The sequence below is a fragment of the Myxine glutinosa genome, chromosome 9 (genome assembly GCF_964187855.1).
Source record: "Myxine glutinosa chromosome 9, kmMyxGlut1.1, whole genome shotgun sequence".
Lineage (NCBI taxonomy): Eukaryota > Metazoa > Chordata > Myxini > Myxiniformes > Myxinidae > Myxine > Myxine glutinosa.
In genome coordinates, this window is record NC_136269.1 from 146,544,967 (window position 1) to 146,571,576 (window position 26,610).

The 26,610-nt window shown below is 41.8% G+C and overlaps 1 protein-coding gene across 6 annotated transcripts in view; it reads left to right on the plus strand.

Annotated features, from left to right (window-relative positions):
* Positions 1–26,610, plus strand: part of LOC137434823 (C-Maf-inducing protein) — a 239,688-nt gene that overhangs the window by 178,423 nt on the left and 34,655 nt on the right. For 3 of the 6 annotated variants that reach the window (XM_078785034.1, XM_068127950.2, XM_068127952.2), the window contains 3 exons: positions 10,161–10,277; positions 10,632–10,772; positions 22,425–22,472. In XM_078785034.1, coding sequence (XP_078641160.1) covers positions 10,161–10,277; positions 10,632–10,772; positions 22,425–22,472 — 306 coding nt within the window. Of the gene's footprint in view, positions 1–2,981; positions 4,281–10,160; positions 10,278–10,631; positions 10,773–22,424; positions 22,473–26,610 lie in introns of those variants that run through there. The other 3 variants (XM_078785031.1, XM_078785032.1, XM_078785033.1) reach the window with 2 other exon arrangements.

The window sequence follows — 26,610 nt, forward strand, 5'->3', positions numbered from 1 at the left end:
ATATTTGAGCCATTCTAGCTATATTTGAGCCATTCTACCTATATTTGAGCCATTCTAGCTATATTTGTGCCATTCTACATATATTTGAGCCATTCTAGCTATATTTGAGCCATTCTAGCTATATTTGAGCCATTCTAGCTATATTTGAGCCATTATAGCTATATTTGAGCCATTCTAGCTATATTTGAGCCATTCCAGCTATATTTGAGCCATTCCAGCTATATTTGAGCCATTCTAGCTATATTTGAGCCATTCTTGCTATATTTGAGCCATTCCAGCTATATTTGAGCCATTCCAGCTATATTTGAGCCATTATACCTTTCTTTGTGCCATTCTAGCTATATTTGTGCCATTCTAGCTATCTTTGTGACATTCTAGCTATATTTGAGCCATTCTAGCTCTATTTGTGCCATTCTACATATATTTGAGCCATTCTAGCTATATTTGAGCCATTCTAGCTATATTTGAGCCATTCTAGCTATATTTGAGCCATTATAGCTATATTTGAGCCATTCTAGCTATATTTGAGCCATTCCAGCTATATTTGAGCCATTCCAGCTATATTTGAGCCATTCTAGCTATATTTGAGCCATTCTTGCTATATTTGAGCCATTCCAGCTATATTTGAGCCATTCCAGCTATATTTGAGCCATTATACCTTTCTTTGTGCCATTCTAGCTATATTTGTGCCATTCTAGCTATCTTTGTGACATTCTAGCTATATTTGAGCCATTCTAGCTATATTTGTGCCATTCTAGCTATCTTTGTGCCATTCTAGCTATATTTGAGCCATTCTAGCTATATTTGAGCCATTCTACCTTTCTTTGTGCCATTCTAGCTATATTTGTGCCATTCTAGCTATCTTTGTGCCATTCTACATATATTTGAGCCATTCTACATATATTTGAGCCATTCTAGCTATATTTGAGCCATTCTACCTTTCTTTGTGCCATCCTAGCTATATTTGAGCCATTCTAGCTATATTTGAGCCATTCTACCTTTCATTGTGCCATTCCAGCTATATTTGAGCCATTCTAGCTATCTTTGTGCCGTTATAGCAGGAGGCATGGTGGGATATTGCAAAGACCCATATCAAAAATTTTTGTAAACAATATAATCTCTATCACTCGAGGGATAATTTTTCTATGATTTCTAAACTTGAAAAAGAGATTCTCGAACTGCAAGCAAATCCTACCAAGTTGAGTAGTAACACAAAAGAGTACAAAGATTTTGTAAGCAAGAAGGAGCTGCTTCATCGCCTTGTTAAAGAACGGGCACAAGGGGCTTTAGTTCGGCTAAGATTGAAAAACTTAAAACTTCTTGACTCTCCTTCTAAGTATTTCTTCTCCTTGGAGAATAAGAATAAAGCACAACAGCAAATGCTATCATTGCAATCACCAGATGGTGGGATTGTAAGTGAACCTAAAACTATCAGAAGGTTAGTAAGTGATTATTTTTCCTCTCTTTTTTGTGCTCAAGAAGTTGATTTAGATGTTGCACATACCTTTGTTGAACCATTGCCCAAGTTGTGTGAATCGCAGCGAGTCTCGCTGGAGAGCACTATTACCCTGGGGGAATTGAGGCGCGCGCTTTTCGGTGTACCAACTGGTAAATCTCCTGGACTGGATGGCATTCCTCGTGAATTCTATGAAGCTTTTTGGGACATTATTGGAACTGAGCTTTTGGAAGTGCTCCAAGAAAGTTTACAAGTTGGGGAGCTTCCCCTAAGTTGCAGACGAGCAGTTGTGTCCTTGCTACCAAAGAAAGGGGACACTCAGCTACTTCGGAATTGGCGTCCAGTCTCCCTACTGTGCACCGACTACAAAATATTCTCCAAAGTCCTTGCCTCACGCTTAAAATCCGTCGTCCACTCGCTTGTCCACCCCGATCAAACTTGTTGCGTGCCTGGACGATCGATATGTGACAATCTTGGTGCTGTTCGTGACATTTCTGATGTGTGTGATTGCCTACGCAAGAGCACAGGCCTCGTCTTTATAGACCAAGAACACGCTTTTGATTGTGTAGATCACAAATATTTATTTGCTGTTCTGAAGGGTTTTGGTTTTGGTCCCACCTTTATATCATGCATTCAGTTATTATATCATAATATTTATAGTTTGGTGAAAGTTAATAATGAACTGTTTCTCCTTTTTCTGTTTCAAGGGGTATAAGGCAGGGATGTCCCTTGTCTGGTCTCCTTTATGTCCTTGCCATTAAGCCCCTTTTAGTTCGGTTTCGTGAGAAACTTTTGGGTTTCTCCGTTTCTCCTAATGCTCCCCCTATAAAAGTTGTAGCATACGCAGACGACATCTGCACTGCAATACAGTCTCAAGACGATGTATCCGAGTTAATCAGAGCTCTCAATAATTTTAGTCTTGCTTTTTCGGCTAAGGTGAACTGGTCAAAGAGTTGTGCTGCCTTCTTTGTGCCGTTTTTCTTTCCCGCCACTGCCAGGAAATTTGTCCTGGAAGAATGATGGCGTTTACCATTTGGGCGTGCACCTCGGTGATTCCCGATGCATTAAAAAAAACTGGGATGGATTAATTGAGAAAGTGCATTCCAAGCTACAAAAATGGAAAGGGCTTCTTTGCAACCTATCCTACCATGGAAGAGCATTGGTGATCAATAACTTGGTCACTTCTACTCTGTGGCACAGGTTTATGGTCTTACAGCCGCCAAAATGGCTCATCAAAACCATTCAGAAACATTTAATTGATTTTTTCTGGGGTGGTAAACACTGGCTCCGACCAGGCGTGCTCAGCCTTCCACGTAATGAGGGGGGTCAAGGGCTCGTTGATGTCAACAGCAGGCTCATGACTTTCCGCCTCCTTTTTGTGAAGAAGTTTCTTTACAGCCCCATGCATTGGGAGAGTTTAACCTTGTGTTTGCTAAAGCAAGCAGGTCGGCTGGGATATGGTCCCGAACTGTTTTTGCTTGATCTCCCGAAGATCGATGTCTCATCACCTCCGCTGTCCATGCAGAGTGTCATCAACGCCTGGCAAGCCTTGTCCTTGCGTCGTGAGACCGGTTCCATTACCACCTCGACGTTCCTCAACGAACCAATCTTCTACAACCACCATTTTTCAGCCATTCCTTCTTCCAGGACTTTTGTCCAGTACTTTGTGGGGTCAGATCTTCTCTCTGTCCATTATTTGTTGGACTTTCAAAGAGAAAGATGGAAGTCTGCTCACGAAATGTTTGCCTGCTCTGGCTTCAGGTCCATTAGGATTATTGGCCAGGTTTTTTTTGCTATCTCAAGAGCAGCAAATAATCTTGGAATAGAGTTCAGGAGCCTGTTTGAGTCTGCGGGTTTGCTTGACCAATATGCTTTCCCTGTTTTGCTTTTGAATTTTAATGGAAAATTTGTACCCCTTAACTCCATTGAGAAAGGGGCGTTACATGAATGTTGTGTGCGTTTTATTTTTGCCGATTTTGTAAAAGGCCCTTTTGAAGTTCAGTGGAAAGAGCACCTGTCAACTCCTTCACCTATTACTCCTGTGTGGCGCAGTCTATATGCACCCCCAATCTCCAAGAGTACGGGCGACCTGCAATGGAGACTTGCGCTTTGGATTCTTCCTCATAACATTTTGTTGCACAAATTTTCAAATGACATTTCTGAAGTGTGCCCCCTTTGTGAAAGTCGTGAAACGCTTTATCATGCATATGTTGGGTGCAGAAGACTTGTTCCTTTGTTTAAGTTCTTGCATGCCAATATTTTGAAAATGGGGCTTTCTTTTTCTTCTGTTGAATTTATTTGTGGTTATCCTATTTCTGCTGTACATAAGTCTGAAACTGCTTTAGCGAACTTTTTGGTTGCTGAAGGAAAAATGGCAATTTACAAAACAAGGAAAAAGAAGGTGGAAGGTGGTGAATTTTCTTTTTGTAATATTTTGATGACCTTGAAAGTCCTGATTAGTTCTCGGATACAGCTTGAGTACCTGTATTGCAGCAAGTACGGAAAAGAACAAGAATTTTTATGACAGATGGTGCGTTAAAAATGTTATTTGTTCTGTGAGGAACGAAACGCTTAATTTTGCTTTTTGATGTATTCATAGCTCTCGCATGAGCATTTCCTTTAAAATTGTTTGTGTTTTTTCACATTTGGTTTGTAAAATATTTTTGTACTTGCTGGTTTCTTTTAAATATCCTTTGCTCCTTTTTGGTGTATTGTATTGGTGTATTTTGGTGTATGCAAATGTTTCTTTGAACTGGTTGCTTTGTTTACAACTGCATTGTGAAAGTTTTTTTTTGTACTTTTATAATAAAAGGTCACAAAAGTCAAAAAAAAAAGTCCAGCTCTCTCTCTGTCTGTCTGTCTGTCTCTCTCTGTCTCTCTCTCTCGCCCCCTGCCGGCTGTTGCGATTTGGGTGTGGCGTCATGGCAGCTGTGAGCAACTGCTCTGTGTTGTGGTGAGTCGTCTGTGTGTTTTTCTCCTCTCCTGCCCTCCCCTCCCTCTCCTTTTCCATCCTGTGTGCTTTGGCGTTTTGTTTTCATCCTTTCTACACCTTTGTCTTCGAGAGAGAGAGAGAGAGAGAGAGAGAGAGAGAGAGAGAGAGAGAGAGAGAGAGAGAGAGAGAGAGAGAGAGAGAGAGAGAGATAGAGATAGAGATAGAGATAGAGATAGAGATAGAGTGGACCCATTTTGGGTGCGGCCTACCGGCTTCGACGATGCTTTGTAAGCCCGTTTTGTGCTTATAATGCGCGTTTGTTATTTATTTTAGTGCGATTTATTTCGGTTTGGTACCTTATTGTCCGGTTCGGACAAGTGGGGGGTGTTAATTCGTTGGGATGGCGAATACCCGCTCTCGGTTAGAGGCGTTCGACAACTTAACAAGGAAGCATGCATTTGTGTGTGTTCCACCCAAAGGAACTTCCACTGAGGACATTGTTTTGTCGGTGGGGAAAATAATCGGTTGTGAGAATGTACGAGCAGCGTCGAGAATGAATCAGAAAGTTGCTGTATTTGTGTCCGATGAAACATTATTTCACGATGTTGTTAGTGCGGGATTAACCACAGAGACAGGTCTCTTTGTCTTGGCGTCGCCTATGGACACTCCGTCGATGAGGGTCGTCATATCTAACGTACCCCCATTTATAACCTGCAACCAGCTGATGTCCGTTTTGTCCCGATACGGAACAGTGGTGTCGAAAATCACAATGATTCCGCTCCGGTCTCACGATGAACGTGTTAAACACGTGATGAGCTTTAGACGGCAGGTGTATATGGTGCTTCCGGATCGAGGCGATGACACGGGGTTAAACATCACGTTCAAGGTAAAGGTGAACAACCATGAGTACCAGATGTATGCGTCATCGGCCTCATTAACATGTTTTCAGTGCGGAGCTTTTGGCCACTTGAAAAGTTTTTGTCCGAAGGTATCGTGTGTAAGGTGCGGTGAAGCAGGTCATAGTGATGCTGATTGTAAAAGAGATAACACCCAGGTCTCTAATGTACAAAACAAGGTAGACCGAAATACCCGAACGGTTCCTACCGCCACTCCCTCGCACTCGAGGAGTAGGGATAATACTCCTGTTAGTCTTAGTGAAAACGACAACACCGCTGATTCGGTAAATAATGAAATAACCCCAGATAACCCACCTGTTGTGGCAGATGCTATGTGCAGTGAGGAGATGGAAGAAGATCCCATTGTGGTGACAAAAAACGAAGAGCACCTGGTGCTTGTAACTCCAACATTAAAGTGAAAAAGGTAGTGTTGGATAAAGACAGTGTGGGTGAAGACGCCCCAAAACATCATTCTCAGGTGTCCACAAGCTGTATTGACACCAGGGAGAAGGAACCTGAATTAATTAATTCTGAAACATTATCGGGCAGCACCGAAAATTTGGGAGAAAAAGTAGATGTCGAAACTAAAGATGATGGTGAGCTCATGAGTGAGCCGCCACCTTCACTACCTGCTGCGAACGAGCAGAATGGGAATGTTTCAGCCCCAAGCTCCTCTTTGTCAATGCAAGATCTAAATCATGACACTGGTTCGTCAACTGAGCCAGCGAACATCTCCCCAAAGGAGGGTGAAGCCGAGATTTCAGCTCCTGCTGAATGTCCTGGGTACCAGAGTGAGGATGACTCTACAATAGAACATTCCAGCAAATCTTCGGACTTGGCTGGAATCAAAATGGGGACGGCGCAGACGTGTGACCCGGGCGGAGCTGTTTCTGATTTGTCAGAATCAGATGATGAAGTCGAGATGACTGAGTTGTCTCAATCTTCATCGTATCAGTCATCCATAGCCCCTCAACTTGTTATTTCTTTTCTGAATGACACCTACCGACACCGAAATGTGATTGTAAAAGATCATTTTCCTGATTTAATTTCATTCATCCAGGCTGCAAAGGACATAATTAGGAGGCCGGATGAATTTCATTTAACAAGGTCGCTGTTTCATCGGCTTAGAAAGGCTGTTACAAAAGCAGGGAGCGAGATTTCCCAACAACCGCTCACGCCTTTTGATAATCCATGAAAAAAAATCACCTTTGGAACCTTAAATATGAACGGCGGAGGTGCAAGGCAAAACCGCCAGGTTCAGGTGAAAAGTTTATTTGAGCGCAAGAAAATTGATGTACTCTTACTCCAGGAAACCCATATAATTCAAAATGTGGAGTACGACTGGTGTCGCCTCTTTAAGGGACAGTGTTTTTTTAGTAACATGTCTTCTTCTTCTGCTGGTATGGCTTTTTTACTCAGACCAGGCCTAGTACCTGAGTCATGCCTCTTCCAGGAGGTGATTAAAGGCCGGTTTATTTCTCTGGAACTGGTCATTAATAATTTTCGGTTTACACTATTCAACGTTTATGCACCAAGTGAGAGTGTGGAACGAAGAGCTTTCTTTTCATCATTGATTCGACACATGCAGTCGATAGATCTCAATAATTGTATTTGCATGGGGGGTGACTTTAATTGCACCTTCAAACCCAGTATGGACCGAAATACAGCAGAACCTCATCCCGAAGGTAGTACTGATTTGTTAAATTATTTTTCAGCAATGGGTGTGCTAGATGCATGGAGGCTATATTACCCCAACAAATCTGCCAATCTACCATCGTTCTATCAGAGCCTTCTGAATGCCTGGCAAAGCCTTTCGACTAGTCGCCAGCAAGAAACCTATGCTACAAACATGTTTGTGGAAGAACCCCTTTTTTACAACCCGCTTTTCCTGCAATTCCAAGAAGCCGAGACTTTTATCAACACTTTATTACAGCAGGCATAATCAAAGTGTTGGACCTCCGCCATGATTCTGGTTGGCCGGTTAGGCCAATGACTTGGGGTGGAAGTCGGTGGATGAGATAGCGGATATGACCGGAATATGGTCAAACAGAATAATCGGAAGAGTCCTAAAGGAAATAGTAAAGAAAAGTTTCCAACTTGGACTAAGATGGACCCAGGAAGTTTTGGTGACATCCAATGACTGGCAATTTCCTAGTTTATTGGTACAGCATGGAGACTTGGTACATTGGTACAGCATGGAGTATTTCATGGAGACTTACTCCCAATTAGTGAGGGACAAAACATTTTTCAGAAATGCAGTAGTAAGGACCTGTATCGTTTATGTACTGCAGTTCTGCTTGGGAACTCACCGTTAAATGGAGTGGCCAGGTGGAAAGGGCTAATGCCGGAAGGACTCCCATCTGAGCCTATTGGAATCAGTATACAGTAAGCTGATAAGCAAAAGGACAGGTGATCTCCAGTGGCGAATGATACACTGGATCATTCCATCTAATAAATTAGTGAGTCATTTCGCGCCCACATCTACGTGTTGCCCGTTCTGTGTTTACACAGAGGATGTGTTCCATGCGTACGTTGATTGTGCAAGGCTTGTGCCTTTATTTCAATGGCTGAACTACATGGCTGGAAAAATGAAGATCACTTTTTCTCTGCGATCATTTATTTTTGGTTTCAATGATATGAAAGAACATCCACATATGTTGTTTTTGTTTTTAGTGGCCACGGCGAAAATGGCAATTTATTTATCGAGGAAGGAAAAACTGAAGGGAAAGCCGATTGGGCAATGTGATGTCTTGTCCTTTTTTAATGCCTTGATATCTGCAAGACTCAAACTTGAATTTTGTGTTTCTGAAAGAAAGAAATGTATTGATGAGTTTATGAACATCTGGTGTTTTGATGGGATCTGCATGGTGCAGGAGAATGAATTAATGATATATTTGTAGGTTTGTTTGGATTGAATCAGTGTGTGGCCGGGTTTTCTGTTGTTGTTTTTCTTTTCTAGTTCATTGTACTGTTTTGAATTCCTTTCCTTTCCTGTTATTATCTTTTTCCTTTTTTGTGCTTGTTTTTGTGCTTTTCTTTTTTGTGCTTGTTTTCGATTATTGTGCTTGTATTGAATAGGATCTTCACCGACTGGCTTGTATTTTTATATTTTTGTAATAAAAAGTCTCTCTCTTTCCCTCTCTTTCCCTCTCTCTGTCTCTCTGTCTCCCTTGGATGTGTTAAGTCACAATCAAGTATTGATTACTTTAACAGATTAGATCGGATATGGATGTTAAATATCATGTGTAAATAAATGCACGAGGTCGAAAGTATGATTTAACTAAATGGGAAATTGATCATAAATCTGTCAAATAATTCATCTGTTTCTATATGATGGTGTTTTTCACTTTGTCTGCCATCATTTCTTTCTCCTTTCTCATTGCTCTGCACGTCATTACCAAGCATCTTGGACATAATTAACAGTATTACCAATTGTGCTTATTCTGTTCAGCCCATTCGAAAGTTGATATTTATCAAAGCCTTCGCTATGTCAGTGGTCATGGGATAGTTGCTGGCTGGTCCGTGCACAGCAGGAGACGGGGTTTTGCAATCACTTCTGTGTGTGTGTGTGTGTGTGTGTGTGTGTGTGTGTGTGTGTGTGTCTGTCTGTCTGTCTGTGTGTGTGTGTGTGTGTGTGTGTGTGTGTGTGTGTGTGTGTGTGTGTCTGTCTGTCTGTCTGTCTGTGTGTGTGTGTGTCTGTTTATGTGTCTCTCTGTCTGTGTTTGTGTCTGTCTGTCTATGTGTGTGTGTCTGTCTATGTGTGTGTGTGTGTCCATCTATGTGTGTGTGTGTTTGTCTGGGCCATAACCTTTTTTACCATTTGAGCTATTGTCATCACGTTTTTACCAAAACGTTACTATGATAATAGGGAGAAGGCAAATTAATAATTTGGTCAAAAGGTCAAAGGTCAGCATCACCTAAAATCATCAATTTTCATCCAAGTGACCTGAAATTTCAATTTACCATTTAAGTTTTGTCATCAAATTTTCAACAAAACGTTATTATGAGAATATGGAGAAAACAAATTAATAATTTGGTCAAAAGGTCAAAGGTCAGCATCACATAAAATCATCAATTTTCATCCGATTGACCTGAAATTTAAACATTTTGCAGATCAGGTCCCTGAATTGGTTCACTAATCAAAAGGTAGGAGTCAATTGTTTTGTTTTTTTAGATCAAAAGATCAAAGGTCAAGGTTGCATAAAATCGTGAATTTTCATCCGATTGACCTTAAATTTTAACAATTTGCATGTTGGGTCACAGAATGGGTTCATCAATCAAAAGCTAGAAGGTAATTTTTTTTTTTGTAGATCGCAAGCTCAAAGGTCAAGGCTGCATGAAATCATCAATTTTCATTTTGTATTTTTTGTTAAACTGTTTTTGTTATTTTGAGCATACGGAAGAAGAAGAAGATGAGTGAATACAAACGGACGGGGCGGGCTTTGCATTTTCAGATGCTTTCGAGTTGTAGTTGTTGTTGTTGTCGTTGTTTCCATTTAGGCCGTTTGTCATGAGATTGCTGTTGTTCTATGGTCTGTGAAATGGCATTCCATACCATCACCCATCCATGACAGGTATATCCACTATTAATAGAATAGAGTAAATTCATTGGATACGTATAGATATATAAATTCATAATGGATGTGTATTCAACATCAGTTTCATGTGCCAAATACCCCCTACCTGTGCCAAATACCCCCTACCTGTGCCAAATACCCCCTACCTGTGCCAAATACCCTCTAACTGTGCCAAATACCCTCTACCTGTATACCCTGCAAGTACTACAGTATACCGTCATCATGTCATTACTGCCCGTTGATGCTGTTGTTGTATAATCACCTCTTTCTCTCTCCTCACTAACCCTTCTACATTCCAGGTGCAAGGCCTTATGGGTACCTGTTACCGTACCAAGCGATTTTTGCTGTCATTGGCGAGTCATAAGCTGGGTCCTTGTCTGCTCCTTGCCCTGCGTGGAAACTGCACCATGATCGAGGCAAGGGTAGAAGGTTGAGCAGCCATGATAACACCACTACTTCATGTTGTCCAACAATTAATTCTTACTCATGGATGCAGATGGGATATCGATGTTGGACAGGCAGATGTACAAATGAAGACATTAGGCCTCACATCACCAAATTGCCGTCTATGTTTTTCCAACTTTATTCGTTTGAAATATTGATTGGTATCAAATACCATCCCTGTGTCTTTTGATAAAAAAATTGTTTAGAATCTGTTGTTTCATAATCTTGGGGACCTTCATGGATCATAACATAATCACGTGGTGTGTTGTCATGGGATTCAATAATGATGCTTTGTTGATGTGGCATGTTGTGCTGCCATGTACCAGATCTTGTGTCTTATGCTGGAGTATGGGGTGGTGGCGCAACGTGAGGCTCAGCTTCAGATCATCTCGACACTTCAGAGCACTGATGAAGGGACACAACTCTACAATGGGCTCTGCGAGAGGCAGAGGGGACTACGGGAGCTGGTGGGTAAAAAGGAAAGGGGCTAAAGGTAAAAAGGAAAGGGGATAAAGGTAAAAAGGAAAGGGGATAAAGGTAAAAAGGAAAGGGGCTAAAGGTAAAAAGGAAAGGGGATAAAGGTAAAAAGGAAAGGGGATAAAGGTAAAAAGGAAAGGGGCTAAAGGTAAAAAGGAAAGGGGCTAAAGGTAAAAAGGAAAGGGGCTAAAGGTAAAAAGGAAAGGGGCTAAAGGTAAAAAGGAAAGGGGCTAAAGGTAAAAAGGAAAAAGGCTAAAGGTAAAAAGGAAAGGGGCTAAAGGTAAAAAGGAAAGGGGCTAAAGGTAAAAAGGAAAGGGGCTAAAGGTAAAAAGGAAAGGGGCTAAAGGTAAAAAGGAAAGATGCTAAAGGTAAAAAGGAAAGGGGCTAAAGGTAAAAAGGAAAGGGGCTAAAGGTAAAAAGGAAAGGGGCTAAAGGTAAAAAGGAAAGGGGCTAAAGCTAAAAAGGAAAGAGGCAAAAGGGGCTAAAGGTAAAAAGGAAAGGGGCTAAAGGTAAAAAGGAAAGGGGCTAAAGGTAAAAAGGAAAGGGGCTGAAGGTAAAAAGGAAAGGGGCTAAAGGTAAAAAGGAAAGGGGCTAAAGGTAAAAAGGAAAGGGGCTAAAGGTAAAAAGGAAAAAGGCTAAAGGTAAAAAGGAAAGGGGCTAAAGGTAAAAAGGAAAGGGGCTAAAGGTAAAAAGGAAAGGGGCTAAAGGTAAAAAGGAAAGGGGCTAAAGGTAAAAAGGAAAGATGCTAAAGGTAAAAAGGAAAGGGGCTAAAGGTAAAAAGGAAAGGGGCTAAAGGTAAAAAGGAAAGGGGCTAAAGGTAAAAAGGAAAGGGGCTAAAGGTAAAAAGGAAAGAGGCAAAAGGGGCTAAAGGTAAAAAGGAAAGGGGCTAAAGGTAAAAAGGAAAGGGGCTAAAGGTAAAAAGGAAAGGGGCTGAAGGTAAAAAGGAAAGGGGCTAAAGGTAAAAAGGAAAGAGGCGAAAGGGGCTAAAGGTAAAAAGGAAAGGGGCTAAAGGTAAAAAGGAAAGGGAACTAAAGGTAAAAAGGAAAGAGGCTAAATGTAAAAAGGAAAGGGGCTAAAGGTAAAAAGGAAAGAGGCTAAAGGTAAAAAGGAAAGGGGATAAAGGTAAAAAGGAAAAGGGCTAAAGGTAAAAAGGAAAGGGGACTAAAGGTAAAAAGGAAAGAGGCTAAATGTAAAAAGGAAAGGGGCTAAAGGTAAAAAGGAAAGGGGCTAAAGGTAAAAAGGAAAGGGGACTAAAGGTAAAAAGGAAAGAGGCTAAATGTAAAAAGGAAAGGGGCTAAAGGTAAAAAGGAAAGAGGCTAAAGGTAAAAAGGAAAGGGGCTAAAGGTAAAAAGGAAAGGGGACTAAAGGTAAAAAGGAAAGAGGCTAAATATAAAAAGGAAAGGGGCTAAAGGTAAAAAGGAAAGAGGCTAAAGGTAAAAAGGAAAGGGGTTAAAGGTAAACAGGAAAGGGGCTAAAGGTAAACAGTAAAGGGGCTAAAGGTAAAAATGAAAGAGGCCAAAGGTAAAGAGGAAAGGGGCTAAAGGTAAAAAGGAAAGAGGCTAAAGGTAAAAAGGAAAGAGGCTAAAGGTAAAAAGGAAAGAGGCTAAAGGTAAAAAGGAAAGAGACTAAAGGTAAAAAGGAAAGGGGCTAAAGGTAAAAAGGAAAGGGGCCAAAGGTAAAAAGGAAAGGGGCTAAAGGTAAAAAGGAAAGAGGCTAAAGGTAAAAAGGAAAGGGGCTAAAGGTAAAAAGGAAAGGGGCTAAAGGTAAAAAGGAAAGTGGCTAAAGGTAAAAAGGAAAGGGGCTAAAGGTAAAAAGGAAAGGGGGTAAAGGTAAAAAGGAAAGGGGCTAAGGTAAAAAGGAAAGGGGCTAAAGGTAAAAACGAAAGGGGCTAAAGGTAAAAAGGAAAGGGGCTAAAGGTAAAAAGGAAAGGGGCTAAAGGTAAAAAGGAAAAAGGCTAAAGGTAAAAAGGAAAGAGGCTAAAGGTAAAAAGGAAAGGGGCTAAAGGTAAAAAGGAAAGGGGGTAAAGGTAAAAAGGAAAGGGGCTAAAGGTAAAAAGGAAAGGGGCTCAAGGTAAAAAGGAAAGAGGCTAAAGGTAAAAAGGAAAGGGGATAAAGGTAAAAAGGAAAGAGGCTAAAGGTAAAAAGGAAAGGGGCTAAAGGTAAAAAAGGAAAGGGGGCTAAAGGTAAAAAGGAAAGAGGCTAAAGGTAAAAAGGAAAGGGGCTAAAGGTAAAAAGGAAAGAGGCTAAAGGTAAAAAGGAAAGGGGCTAAAGGTAAACAGGAAAGGGGCTAAAGGTAAACAGGAAAGGGGCTAAAGGTAAAAAGGAAAGAGGCAAAGGTAAAAAGGAAAGGGGCCAAAGGTAAAAAGGAGCTACGAGCCAAGATGAAACTTTATGAGTGTGCTACCCTGATGATGAAACTTTATGAGTGTGCTACTATCCTAGATGAAACTTTATGAGTGTGCTACCCTGATGATGAAACTTTATGAGTGTACTACTATCCTAGATAAAACTTCATGAGTGTGCTACCCTGATGATGAAACTTTATGAGTGTGCTACTATCCTAGATGAAACTTTATGAGTGTGCTACTATCGTAGATGAAACTTTATGAGTGTGCTACCCTGATGATGAAACTTTATGAGTGTGCTACTATCCTAGATGAAACTTTATGAGTGTTCTACTATTCTAGATGAAACTTTATGAGTGTGCTGCCCTGATGATGAAACTTTATGAGTGTGCTACTATCCGAGATAAAACTTTATGAGTGTGCTGCCCTGATGATGAAACTTAATGAGTGTGCTACCCTGATGATGAAACTTTATGAGTGTGCTACCCTGATGATGAAACTTTATGAGTGTGCTACTATCCTAGATAAAACTTTATGAGTGTGCTACCCTGATGATGAAACTTTATGAGTGTGCTACCCTGATGATGAAACTTTATGAGTGTGCTACCCTGATGATGAAACTTTATGAGTGTGCTACCCTGATGATGAAACTTTATGAGTGTGCTACCGTGATGATGAAACTTTATGAGTGTGCTACCCTGATGATGAAACTTTATGAGTGTGCTACCCTGATGATGAAACTTTGAGTGTGCTACCCTGATGATGAAACTTTATGAATGTGCTACTATCCTAGATGAAACTTTATGAGTGTGCTACTATCCTAGATGAAACTTTATGAGTGTGCTACTATCCTAGATGAAACTTTGAGTGTGCTACTATCCTAGACGAAACTTTATGAGTGTGCTACTATCCTAAATGAAACGTTATGAGTATGATATGATCCGAGATGAAACTTTATGAGTGTGCTACCCTGATGATGAAACTTTATGTGTGTGCTACTATCCTAGATGAAACTTTATGAGTGTACTACCCTGATGATGAAACTATATGAGTGTGCTACTACCCCAGATGAAACTTTATGAGTGTGCTACTATTCTAGATGAAACTATATGAGTGTGCTACTACCCTAGATGAAACTTTGAGTGTGCTACTATCCTAGATGAAACTTTATGAGTGTGCTACTATCCTAGATGAAACTAAATTAGTGTGCTACTACCCCAGATGAAACTATATTAGTGTGCTACTATCCCAGATGAAACTTTATGAGTGTGCTACTATCCTAGATGAAACTTTATGAGTGTGCTACTACCCTAGATGAAACGTTATGAGTGTGCTATTACTCTCGATGAAACTTTATGAATGTGCTACTACCCTAGATGAAACTGTATGAGTGTGCTACTACCCTAGATGAAACTTTATGAGTGTGCTACTATCCTAGATGAAACTTTGAGTGTGCTACTATCCTAGATGAAACTTTATGAGTGTGCTACCCTGATGATGAAATTTTATGAGTGTGCTACTATTCTAGATAAAGCTTTATGAGTGTGCTACCCTGATGATGAAACTTTATGAGTGTGCTACTATCATAGATAAAACTTTATGAGTGTGTTACCCTGATGATGAAACTTTATGAGTGTGCCACCCTGATGATGAAACTTTATGAGTGTGCTACCCTGATGATGAAACTTAATGATTGTGCTGCCCTGATGATGAAACTTTATGAGTGTGCTACCCTGATGATGAAACTTTATGAGTGTGCTACTATCCTAGATAAAACTTTATGAGTGTGCTACCCTGATGATTAAACTTTATGAGTGTGCTACCCTGATGATGAAACTTTATGAGTGTGCTACCCTGATGATGAAACTTTATGAGTGTGCTACCCTGATGATGAAACTTTATGAGTGTGCTACTATACTAGATGAAACTTTATGAGTGTGGTACTATCCTCGATGAAACTTTATGAGTGTGCTACTATCCTAGATGAAACTTTATGAGTGTGCTACTATCCTAAATGAAACTTTATGAGTGTGATATGATCCGAGATGAAACTTTATGAGTGTGCTACCTTGATGATGAAACCTTATGAGTGTGCTACTATTCTAGATAAAACTTTATGAGTGTGCTACCCTGATGATGAAACTTTACGAGTGTGCTACCCTGATGATGAAACTTTATGAGTGTGCTACCCTGATGATGAAACTTGATGAGTGTGCTACTATCCTAGATGAAACTTTATGAGTGTGCTACTCTCCTAGATGAAACTTTGAATGTGCTACTATCCTAGATGAAACTTTATGAGTGTGATATGATCCGAGATGAACCTTTATGAGTGAGCTACCTTTATGAGTGAGCTTTATGAGTGAGCTATGAGTAAGTGAGCTTATAAGTGAGATGAAACTTTGTGAGATGAAACCCTGATGATGAAACTTTATGAGTGTGCTACTATCCGAGATGAAACTTTATGAGTGTGCTACCCTGATGATGAAACTATATGAGTGTGCTACTATCGTAGATGAAACTTTATGAGTGTGCTACCCTGATGATGAAACTATATGAGTGTGCTACTACCCCAGATGAAACTTTGTGTGTGCTACTATTCTAGATGAAACTATATGAGTGTGCTACTACCCTAGATGAAACTTTATGAGTGTGCTACTACCCTAGATGAAACTTTATGAGTGTGCTACTATCCTAGATGAAACTTTATGAGTGTGCTACTCTCTTAGATTAAACTTTATAAGTGTGCTACTATCCTAGATAAAACTTTGAGGGTGCTACTATCTTAGATGAAACTCTATGAGTGTGCTACTATACTCGATGAAACTTTATGAGTGTGCTACTATCCTAGATGAAACTTTATGAGTGTGCTACTACCCTAGATGAAACTTTATGAGTGTGCTACTATCCTAGATGAAACTTTATGAGTGTGCTACTACCCTCGATGAAACTTTATGAGTGTGCTACTATCTTAGATTAAACTTTATGAGCGTGCTACTATCCTAGATAAAACTTTGAGTGTGCTACTATCTTAGATGAAACTTTATGAGTGTGCTACTATCCTAGATGAAACTTTATGAGTGTGCTACTATCCTAGATGAAACTTTATGAGTGTGCTACTACCCTAGATGAAACTTTATGAGTGTGCTATTACTCTAGATGAAACTTTATGAGTGTGCTACTTTCCTCGATGAAACTTTATGAGTGTGCTACTACCCTAGATGAAACGTTATGAGTGTGCTATTACTCTCGATGAAACTTTATGAGTGTGCTACTACCCTAGATGAAACTTTGAGTGTGCTACTATCCTCGATGAAACTTTATGAGTGTGCCACTATCGTAGATGAAACCTTGAGTGTGCTACTATCTGAGATGAAACTTTATGAGTGTGCTACTATCCTAGATCAAACTTTATGAGTATGCTAACCTGATGATGAAATTTTATGAGTGTGCTACCCTGATGATGAAGAAACTTTATGAGTGTGCTACCCTGATGGTGAAACTTTATGAGTGTGCTACTACCCCAGATGAAACTTTATGAGTGTGCTACTACCCCAGATGAAACTACATGAGTGTGCTACTACTCTAGATGAAACTTTATGAGTGTGCTAATACCCAAGATGAAACTTTATGAGTGTGCTACTATCCTAGATCAAACTTTATGAGTGTGCTAACCTGATGATGAAATTTTATGAGTGTGCTACCCTGATGATGAAGAAACTTTATGAGGGTGCTACCCTGATGATGAAACTTTATGAGTGTGCTACTATCATAGATAAAACTTTATGAGTGTGTTACCCTGATGATGAAACTTTATGAGTGTGCTACCCTGATGATGAAACTTTATGAGTGTGCTACCCTGATGATGAAACTTAATGAGTGTGCTACCCTGATGATGAAACTTTATGAGTGTGCTACCCTGATGATGAAACTTTATGAGTGTGCTACTATCCTCGATAAAACTTTATGAGTGTGCTACCCTGATGATGAAACTTTATGAGTGTGCTACCCTGATGATGAAACTTTATGAGTGTGCTACCCTGATGATGAAACTTTATGAGTGTGCTACCCTGATGATGGAACTTTATGAGTGTGCTACTATACTAGATGAAACTTCATGAGTGTGCTACTATCCTCGATGAAACTTTATGAGTGTGCTACTATCCTAGATGAAACTTTATGAGTGTGCTACTATCCTAAATGAAACTTTATGAGTGTGATATGATCCGAGATGAAACGTTATGAGTGTGCTACCCTGATGATGAAACTTTATGAGTGTGCTACTATTCTAGATAAAACTTTATGGGTGTGCTACCCTGATGATGAAACTTTACGAGTGTGCTACCCTGATGATGAAACTTTATGAGTGTGCTACCCTGATGATGAAACTTGATGAGTGTGCTACTATCCTAGATGAAAATTTATGAGTGTGCTACTATCCTAAATGAAACTTTATGAGTGTGATATGATCCGAGATGAACCTTTATGAGTGAGTTACCTTTATGAGTGAGCTTTATGAGTGAGCTATGAGTAAGTGCGCTTATAAGTGAGATGAAACTTTGTGAGATGAAACCCTGATGATGAAACTTTATGAGTGTGCTACCCTGATGACGAAACTATATGAGTGTGCTACAATCGTAGATGAAACTTTATGAGTGTGCTACCCTGATGATGAAACTATATGAGTGTGCTACTACCCCAGATGAAACTTTATGAGTGTGCTATTACTCTAGATGAAACTTTATGAGTGTGCTACTAACCTAGATGAAACTTTATGAGTGTGCTACTACCCGAGATGAAACGTTATGAGTGTGCTATTACTCTAGATGAAACTTTATGAGTGTGCTACTACCCTAGATGAAACTTTATGAGTGTGCTACTATCCTCGATGAAACTTTATGATTGTGCCACTATCGTAGATGAAACTTTGAGTGTGCTACTATCTGAGATGAAACTTTATGAGTGTGCTACTATCCTAGATCAAACTTTATGAGTGTGCTACCCTGATGATGAAATTTTATGAGTGTGCTACTATCCTAGATCAAACTTTATGAGTGTGCTACCCTGATGATGAAATTTTATGAGTGTGCTACTATCTGAGATGAAACCTTATGAGTGTGCTACCCTGATGATGAAGAAACTTTATGAGTGTGCTACCCTGATGATGAAACTTTATGAGTGTGCTACTACCCCAGATGAAACTTTATGAGTGTGCTACTACCCCAGATGAAACTACATGAGTGTGCTAATACCCAAGATGAAACTTTGTGAGTGTGCTACTACTCCGGATGAAACTTTATGAGTGTGCTACTACCCGAGATGAAACTTTATGAGTGTGCTACTACTCTAGATAAAACTTTATGAGTGTGCTACTATCCCAGATGAAACCTTATGAGTGTGCTACCCTGATGATGAAACTTTATGAGTGTGCTACCCTGATGATGAAACTTTGAGTGTGCTACCCTGATGATGAAACTTTATGAGTGTGCTACCCTGATGATGAAACTTTATGAGTGTGCTACTATCCTAGATGAAACTTTGTGAGTGTGCTCCTATCCTAGATGAAACTTTATGAGTGTGCTACTACCCGAGATGAAACTTTATGAGTGTGCTACTACCCCAGATGAAACTTTATGAGTGTGCTACTACCCCAGATGAAACTATATTAGTGTGCTACTACCCCAGATGAAACTATATTAGTGTGCTACTACCCCAGATGAAACTATATTAGTGTGCTACTACCCCAGATGAAACTATATGTATGCTACTACCCAAGATGAAACTTTATGAGTGTGCTACCCTGATGATGAAACTTTATGAGTGTGCTACTACCCCAGATGAAACTTTATGAGTGTGCTATTAGTGTGTGTATTAGTGTACCCAGTACCATGACCTCCTCCCCCAACTAACTTTGCAAACCATGTACAGTACTGCATCCCAGATGACTGTAAATGGCCAGGCCAGTAGTTAGGGTTAGGTCGGCCGAGTTTGTTGGTAAAACATCATCGTATCACCGCCTAAACGTGTTCAGTCAGCCCGGATGTTTCTGGAATGTTCCAAGGCAGTGTCTTGGCCTCAGTCGTGTTCCCAATCTTGTTGAAAATCTTCAGAATCTCCGTAAAATATTCATCTTTGCTGATGAACGCCCTCCGTCCCCTTCTGCCATAGCATCCCTCATCCTTCAGATTCTTCCCTGTCTGCAGAGCTCGATAGGAACAAGAGCTCGTCCAACACTTGGAATGGCTTTGAACCCTGACAAATTCCATACTCTTACTCTTACTCTGAAAGGACCAACTAGCAAACCCCACTGTCTACTTCGTTAACAATTCTCTTAAATAAGCTCAGTCATTGAAATGTTTGGGCCTCACGGTCAGCCATGATGTTTCTTGGACAAACCATATATCCGAGTTGGCCTCATAGGTAGCCGCTGACTTGGCATCCTCCATAGTGCCAGGTATTTCCTTGGCAAATCCATAACAATGCGTGAGGCCTTCATCCACAGTACTGATCTCCCCCTTTGGGTTTGGACCCCTTCCTCAACCTTGCGCTTGATGCCGTGAAATTCACGGGCCTCAAAGTCATCTGTGTCTCCCAAGATGAAGGTGATAGGTCTCTGGGCAGGTTATTGTCGCATCACAAACAGGTTGGTGACTTCTCTGTCTTCTCACATCTCCTTTATGGTGTGCCCTCTGCCCCCCAATTCTATATGGAATTATTCATCCCGTTAATCGGGCCTTCCATTGGTGTATTTGTATTTCTTCTGTGACCTTTGTTATCAGTTCATCCACGTGCTCTGTCATATTTTATGTCTTCATCTGGAAACGTTTTGCTTGATTGTTGTTGCTTTCATTGCACCGAATTTAAATGTTTTTTCGACTCACATGACGTATGAATTGGATGTTCTTTTGAAGCAGCTGTTTCCATGTCTTAGTGGCGTCTTCTCTTGCACTTCTTCTGGCATTTTCCATAGCAGGCAGTGATCTCCATTTTTCTCTTCTAAATAATTTTTTTATATATATATATATATCTGGGCAATTCCACGGTTACTCACATTACAATACATTACATTAATGCATCTATATATGTAATGTGAGTAACCGTGGAATTGCCCATACATATATTTTTCTTATTCTATTTTTATTTAAATAATTATGTTCATTTGTCATCTTACTATAATTCACCAAATGTCTGTCCGTCTGCCTGTCCGTCCGTCTGTTCCCAGGTACCGCAAAAACGGCTGAACCGATCGCAACGAAATTTTGGGCGGGTAATCCTGGGACCGCCTGGAGTAAAATAGCTATATCGTTTTCCCAATTTTTTTCCAATTTCCAATTTTTCCAAACACGATGGAATAATATTTATCGATATGAACAGTGATGTGGCTTTTGTTGAAATTCTAAAGATACTGTTTATATTTTGATGATTTGCGTGTGATATGATTCAACGGATGTTTATATGAATCATTTAAAATTTAAAAAAACCCTTCAATTTCTGATATTTTACCTTTTCATTTGGGCCTCACAATTGAAGCCCCGCCTCCCAATTGAAGCCCCGCCTCCCAATTGAAGCCCCGCCCATAGGGCGGGTACCGTTGCTAGTTGGTATTAATTTGCTTTTGGTGCGGCTCCCTCTACGATTTCCTCTTTCACTTCTAATTTAATTCAGTCCAGCTCAGAGATCTACCCTCCATTAAAGATGGCTCCCAGGTGTTGGGCAATTTTTGACAGCAGTTAGCCATGTGGTTTCCCTAACGGGGCCAGGGTATGATAGGGATCACCGATGGTACTCTGGGGACTTGTGCCAAAAGGTAAATGATCACATAGGCGTGCACGCTTGTTCTGTGGCTTCGTCACCTGATATGAGGTGGTTCTCTCTCCTCATGGTGGTGGAGGTTCCCTCTGAGGAAAAAATGGAAAATGTGTGGTTGTAGCGGTTCCCGCTGAATGTACACAATCGCCTTGCATCTGCCAGGACGCGGCCAGGGCGCGATCGCCATGCCGGGCTCGTCCGGACGGGCCCAGACGCGCCTCTCCTGGGCATGCCCGGACTCGCTGTTCCCGGGCACGCCCGAACCTCCCGGGCACGCCCGGTCTCGTCTTTCCCGGGCATGCCCGCTCTCGCCTTTCCAGGGCTCGCCCAGAGCGCCCGGGCACGTCCAGCCTCGACTTGCCAGGCCGCGTCCAGGACGCCCGGGCATGTCCAAACTCGCCTTTCCAGGGCTCGCCCAGAGCGTCCGGGCATGCCCGCTCTCGCCTTTCCAGGGCTCGCCCAGAGCGCCCGGGCACGCCCAGCCTCGACTTGCCAGGCCGCGTCCAGGACGCCCGGCATGTCCAGACTCGCCTTTCCAGGGCTCGCCCAGAGCGTCCGGGCATGCCCGCTCTCGCCTTTCCAGGGCTCGCCCAGAGCGCCCGGGCACGCCCAGCCTCGACTTGCCAGGCCGCGTCCAGGACGCCGGGCATGTCCAGACTCGCCTTTCCAAGGCTCGCCCAGAGCGTCCGGGCATGCCCGCTCTCGCCTTTCCAGGGCTCGCCCAGAGCGCCCGGGCACGCCCAGCCTCGACTTGCCAGGCCGTGTCCATGACGCCCGGGCAGGTCCAGACTCGCCTTTCCAGGGCTCGCCCAGAGCGTCCGGGCATGCCCGCTCTCGCCTTTCCAGGGCTCGCCCAGAGCGCTCGGGCACGCCCAGCCTCGACTTGCCAGGCCGCGTCCAGGACGCCCGGGCATTTCCAGACTCGCCTTTCCAGGACTCGCCCTTGACACCCGGGCATGCCCGGTCTCGGTTTTCCCGGGCAAACGCCCCGGCATAAATGTGTATATATATTGCTGCCCGATAAACGGGCTTGTCAGAATACCTGAGCTGTTTTGTTTCAATAAAGCAACTCGGACGAATTCCGTCTTTGGTCGCGTCAATTCTTTCGACTCGCGTTGGAGCGCAGCTCCTTCATGGTTACTGTCTCAGTATAGGGATTGAAACGTGAAACATGGAAAACCTTTTTTGGAAAAAGTTCGCATTATACTTGATCAAAAGTGCAGTAGATGGTGATACATCACTCCTGTATTTAGACGGATGAATATAAATGTGATTTGTACCATGCTCAGTGGTAAAATTGGATTGCTATGATTAGGTCGTCAGTTGAGGCCGACTTGATGGTAATATTTCTCCAGCTGTAGGTAAAGACAGGTGAGGCCAGGTTATTTTTTTTATACAAGTTCACCATGTGAAAAGAACAGGATGATGAAATTTCGTCATTTCCTGAAGCGTAATATTTGTCACATGACCTTTCTTTTGACCCTCACAGCAGAAGAAAGGAGGTCCAATTCGACTCAGCCTGCCCACTAAAACCACGGTAAGAGAAAGAGGTCTTCACCACATCTGCAGGCAAGACTGCTTCAATCATTTTACTGCTTTGACAGGCCTAACTCCTGGTGTTATATATATATACTAGCTTGGCATTTAATATGGAATATTTTTTTTCTTCTTGACTTGGGTTTACTTTCTGAACTCGGTATATCAATCTGGTGAGTTTATTTTACGCTTCGGTGATTTATTTGTTAAAAGAACCATGTCACTGATTGTCTGTCGCAGCAAGAAGTCAATAACAGGTTATATCACAGGTGGCGGGACAAAATGTAAGGACAGGTACATTTGACGATTGGCTTCACAATCGGGTATATAAGGGTTGTTGCGTTCTGTATTAGTGGAAAACAACTGCTGCACATCTACAAAAGTTATTGCCGCTTCCTCTGGAGATGGTCCGTCAACTCGACAATGCTGTTTGTCATGGAGTGGTGGCTTTACGAAATTACGGCATGAAACAGCATGCTAATGCTTGGCAGTATGGCATCACTCAAGCTCAGGTGTCAAAGATCCTGAAACAAAATGCTCAGAGGGGTGTCCCTACTCCAATACCGAGGCCAGGACGTCCTCGCAGAACCACAAGGAGGGATGATCGCCAGCTGCACCGGTTAGTCCGCAATGGCCGTACCAAGTCAGCTAATCGGCTTAGGGCTGAGTGGCAGCAACTGACAAATGTGCCTGTATCCAGAAGGCGAGTCAACCAACGACTGGTTCAAGCAAGCTATCGTGCCAGGCGTCCCCTGAGAAAGCCACGCCTGACCAGACAACACAGCCAGCGCCGATTGCAGTGGGCCAGACAGCACCGTCAATGGCAGCCAGGACACTGGAATCATGTGACCTTCAGTAACGCGTCTAGATTTCTGGTCTATCGTCAAGATGGCCGCGTCCGAGTATGCAGACAAGTGCATGAAGCCTACAACGGAGATTGTATAGTGCCAAGAGTCCAAGCTGGAGGTGGTGGGGTGACCGTTTGGGCTGCTTTTCATGCAGGGGGCAAAACTGACCTGGTTGTTCTGAATGGAAACCTGAACCAGTTCAAGTCCAGGGCCATTCTGGAAGAAACATTGCTTCCATTTGCTCGTGCAGCCTTTCGAGGAAACTTTGTCTTCCAAGATGACAATGCACGGCCTCATCATGCTCGCATGATCCAACACTTTCTTGCTGACCGTGGTGTCGAGCATATGGAGTGGCCTGCCATGTCCCCGGATATGAATCCGATAGAGAACTTGTGGGCAGAATTAATGCGTCAAATCGACAACTTGGACCAGCAGCCTGCCTCTGTGCGTGAATTGCAGCAGGCTATTGTCACTGCATGGCAAGCGATTCCTGTCCAAACCTTGGCAAATCTCATGAACAGCATGCCTCAACGTGTACGTGCTCTCCTGAATGCTCGTGGGGGTTACACGAAGTACTGAACTGTAATTTTACTGTCCGTAATCCCAGTCATGATTTAACTTTTGTTTTTGTTGAAATTTTTTTTGGCTAATGTGCAAAATAAAGAGATACTTCTGGAAAACGCACAGAAGTTTAACACAGTACTGTCCATGAATTGAGTTCGATATCAGTTTACATCACTTTCAAGGATCAATTTATTTGTTTCGAAATGTCAAATGTGGTTTTTGTTTCTTTTAAAGGTCACATTAACAAAATCTAGAATAATTTCAACATAAATCCAATGAACTTTTGGTTCTAAGTCATCTTGAAAAGTAAGTTCACCCCCACAAAAAAAATATTCCATATTAAATGCCAAGTCTGTATATATATATGTATACACTAGCTTGGATCACTACTCTCGCCTCACCACGGCGTTCCAGACCTTATTTTAGCTGAGGCTAATGACTGTACCTGAGTTGCTGTGTTGTCATGATTTACACCAATCATAATAGTACAAACAATTATTTTGCACAAATGTATTTGTTGTGTTTGTGATATTACATTTTTATAGGCAATTTAGGTTGAAGATTTAGGTTGAATGTTTTTCTTTCAAGAAAGAACCCCTCAGCACACACATAGGGGAGGGGTAGGTGCAGACTGGAAGTTTGGGACGATTACACCTCACCACCACGTTATTTAAAACACCTCACCACCGCGTTATTTAAAACACCTCACCACCGCGTTATTTAAAACACCTCACCACCACGTTATTTAAAACACCTCACCACCACGTTATTTAAAACACCTCACCACCACGTTATTTAAAACACCTCACCACCAAGTAATTCAAAACACCTCACCACCACATAATTCAAAACACCTCACCACCACCTAATTCAAAACACCTCACCACCACATAATTCAAAACACCTCACCAGCACGTAATTCAAAACACCTCACCACCACATAATTCAAAACACCTCACCAGCACGTAATTCAAAACACCTCACCACCACGTAATTCAAAACACCTCACCACCACCTAATTCAAAACACCTCACCACCACCTAATTCAAAACACCTCACCAGCACATAATTCAAAACACCTCACCACAACGTGATTCAAAACACCTCACCAGCACATAATTCAAAACACCTCACCACAACGTGATTCAAAACACCTCACCAGCACATAATTCAAAACACCTCACCACCACGTAATTCAAAACACCTCACCAGCACATAATTCAAAACACCTCACCAGCACATAATTCAAAACACCTCACCAGCACATAATTCAAAACACCTCACCACCACATAATTCAAAACACCTCACCAGCACATAATTCAAAACACCTCACCACCACCTAATTCAAAACACCTCACCAGCACATAATTCAAAACACCTCACCAGCACCTAATTCAAAACACCTCACCAGCACATAATTCAAAACACCTCACCAGCACATAATTCAAAACACCTCACCAGCACATAATTCAAAACACCTCACCACCACCTAATTCAAAACACCTCACCACCACATAATTCAAAACACCTCACCAGCACGTAATTCAAAACACCTCACCACCACATAATTCAAAACACCTCACCAGCACGTAATTCAAAACACCTCACCACCACCTAATTCAAAACACCTCACCACCACCTAATTCAAAACACCTCACCACCACCTAATTCAAAACACCTCACCAGCACATAATTCAAAACACCTCACCACAACGTGATTCAAAACACCTCACCAGCACATAATTCAAAACACCTCACCACCACGTAATTCAAAACACCTCACCAGCACATAATTCAAAACACCTCACCAGCACGTAATTCAAAACACCTCACCAGCACATAATTCAAAACACCTCACCAGCACATAATTCAAAACACCTCACCACCACGTAATTCAAAACACCTCACCACCACCTAATTCAAAACACATCACCACCACGTAATTCAAAACACCTCACCACCAAGTAATTCAAAACACCTCACCACCACATAATTCAAAACACCTCATCACCACGTAATTCAAAACACATCACCACCACGTAATTCAAAACACCTCACCACCACGTGATTCAAAACACATCACCACCACGTAATTCAAAACACCTCACCACCAAGTAATTCAAAACACCTCACCACCACATAATTCAAAACACCTCATCACCACGTAATTCAAAACACATCACCACCACCTAATTCAAAACACATCACCACCACGTAATTCAAAACACCCCACCACCAAGTAATTCAAAACACCTCACCACCACATAATTCAAAACACCTCATCACCACATAATTCAAAACACCTCACCACCACCTAATTCAAAACACATCACCACCACGTAATTCAAAACACCTCACCACCAAGTAATTCAAAACACCTCACCACCACATAATTCAAAACACCTCATCACCACGTAATTCAAAACACCTCACCACCACCTAATTCAAAACACCTCACCACCACGTGATTCAAAACACCTCACCAGCACATAATTCAAAACACCTCACCACCACGTAATTCAAAACACCTCACCACCACCTAATTCAAAACACATCACCACCACGTAATTCAAAACACCTCACCACCCCCCATTTTCAAAACACATCACCACCACGTAATTCAAAACACCTCACCACCACGTGATTCAAAACACCTCACCACCACGTGATTCAAAACACCTCCCCACCACGTGATTCAAAACACCTCACCACCACATAATTCAAAA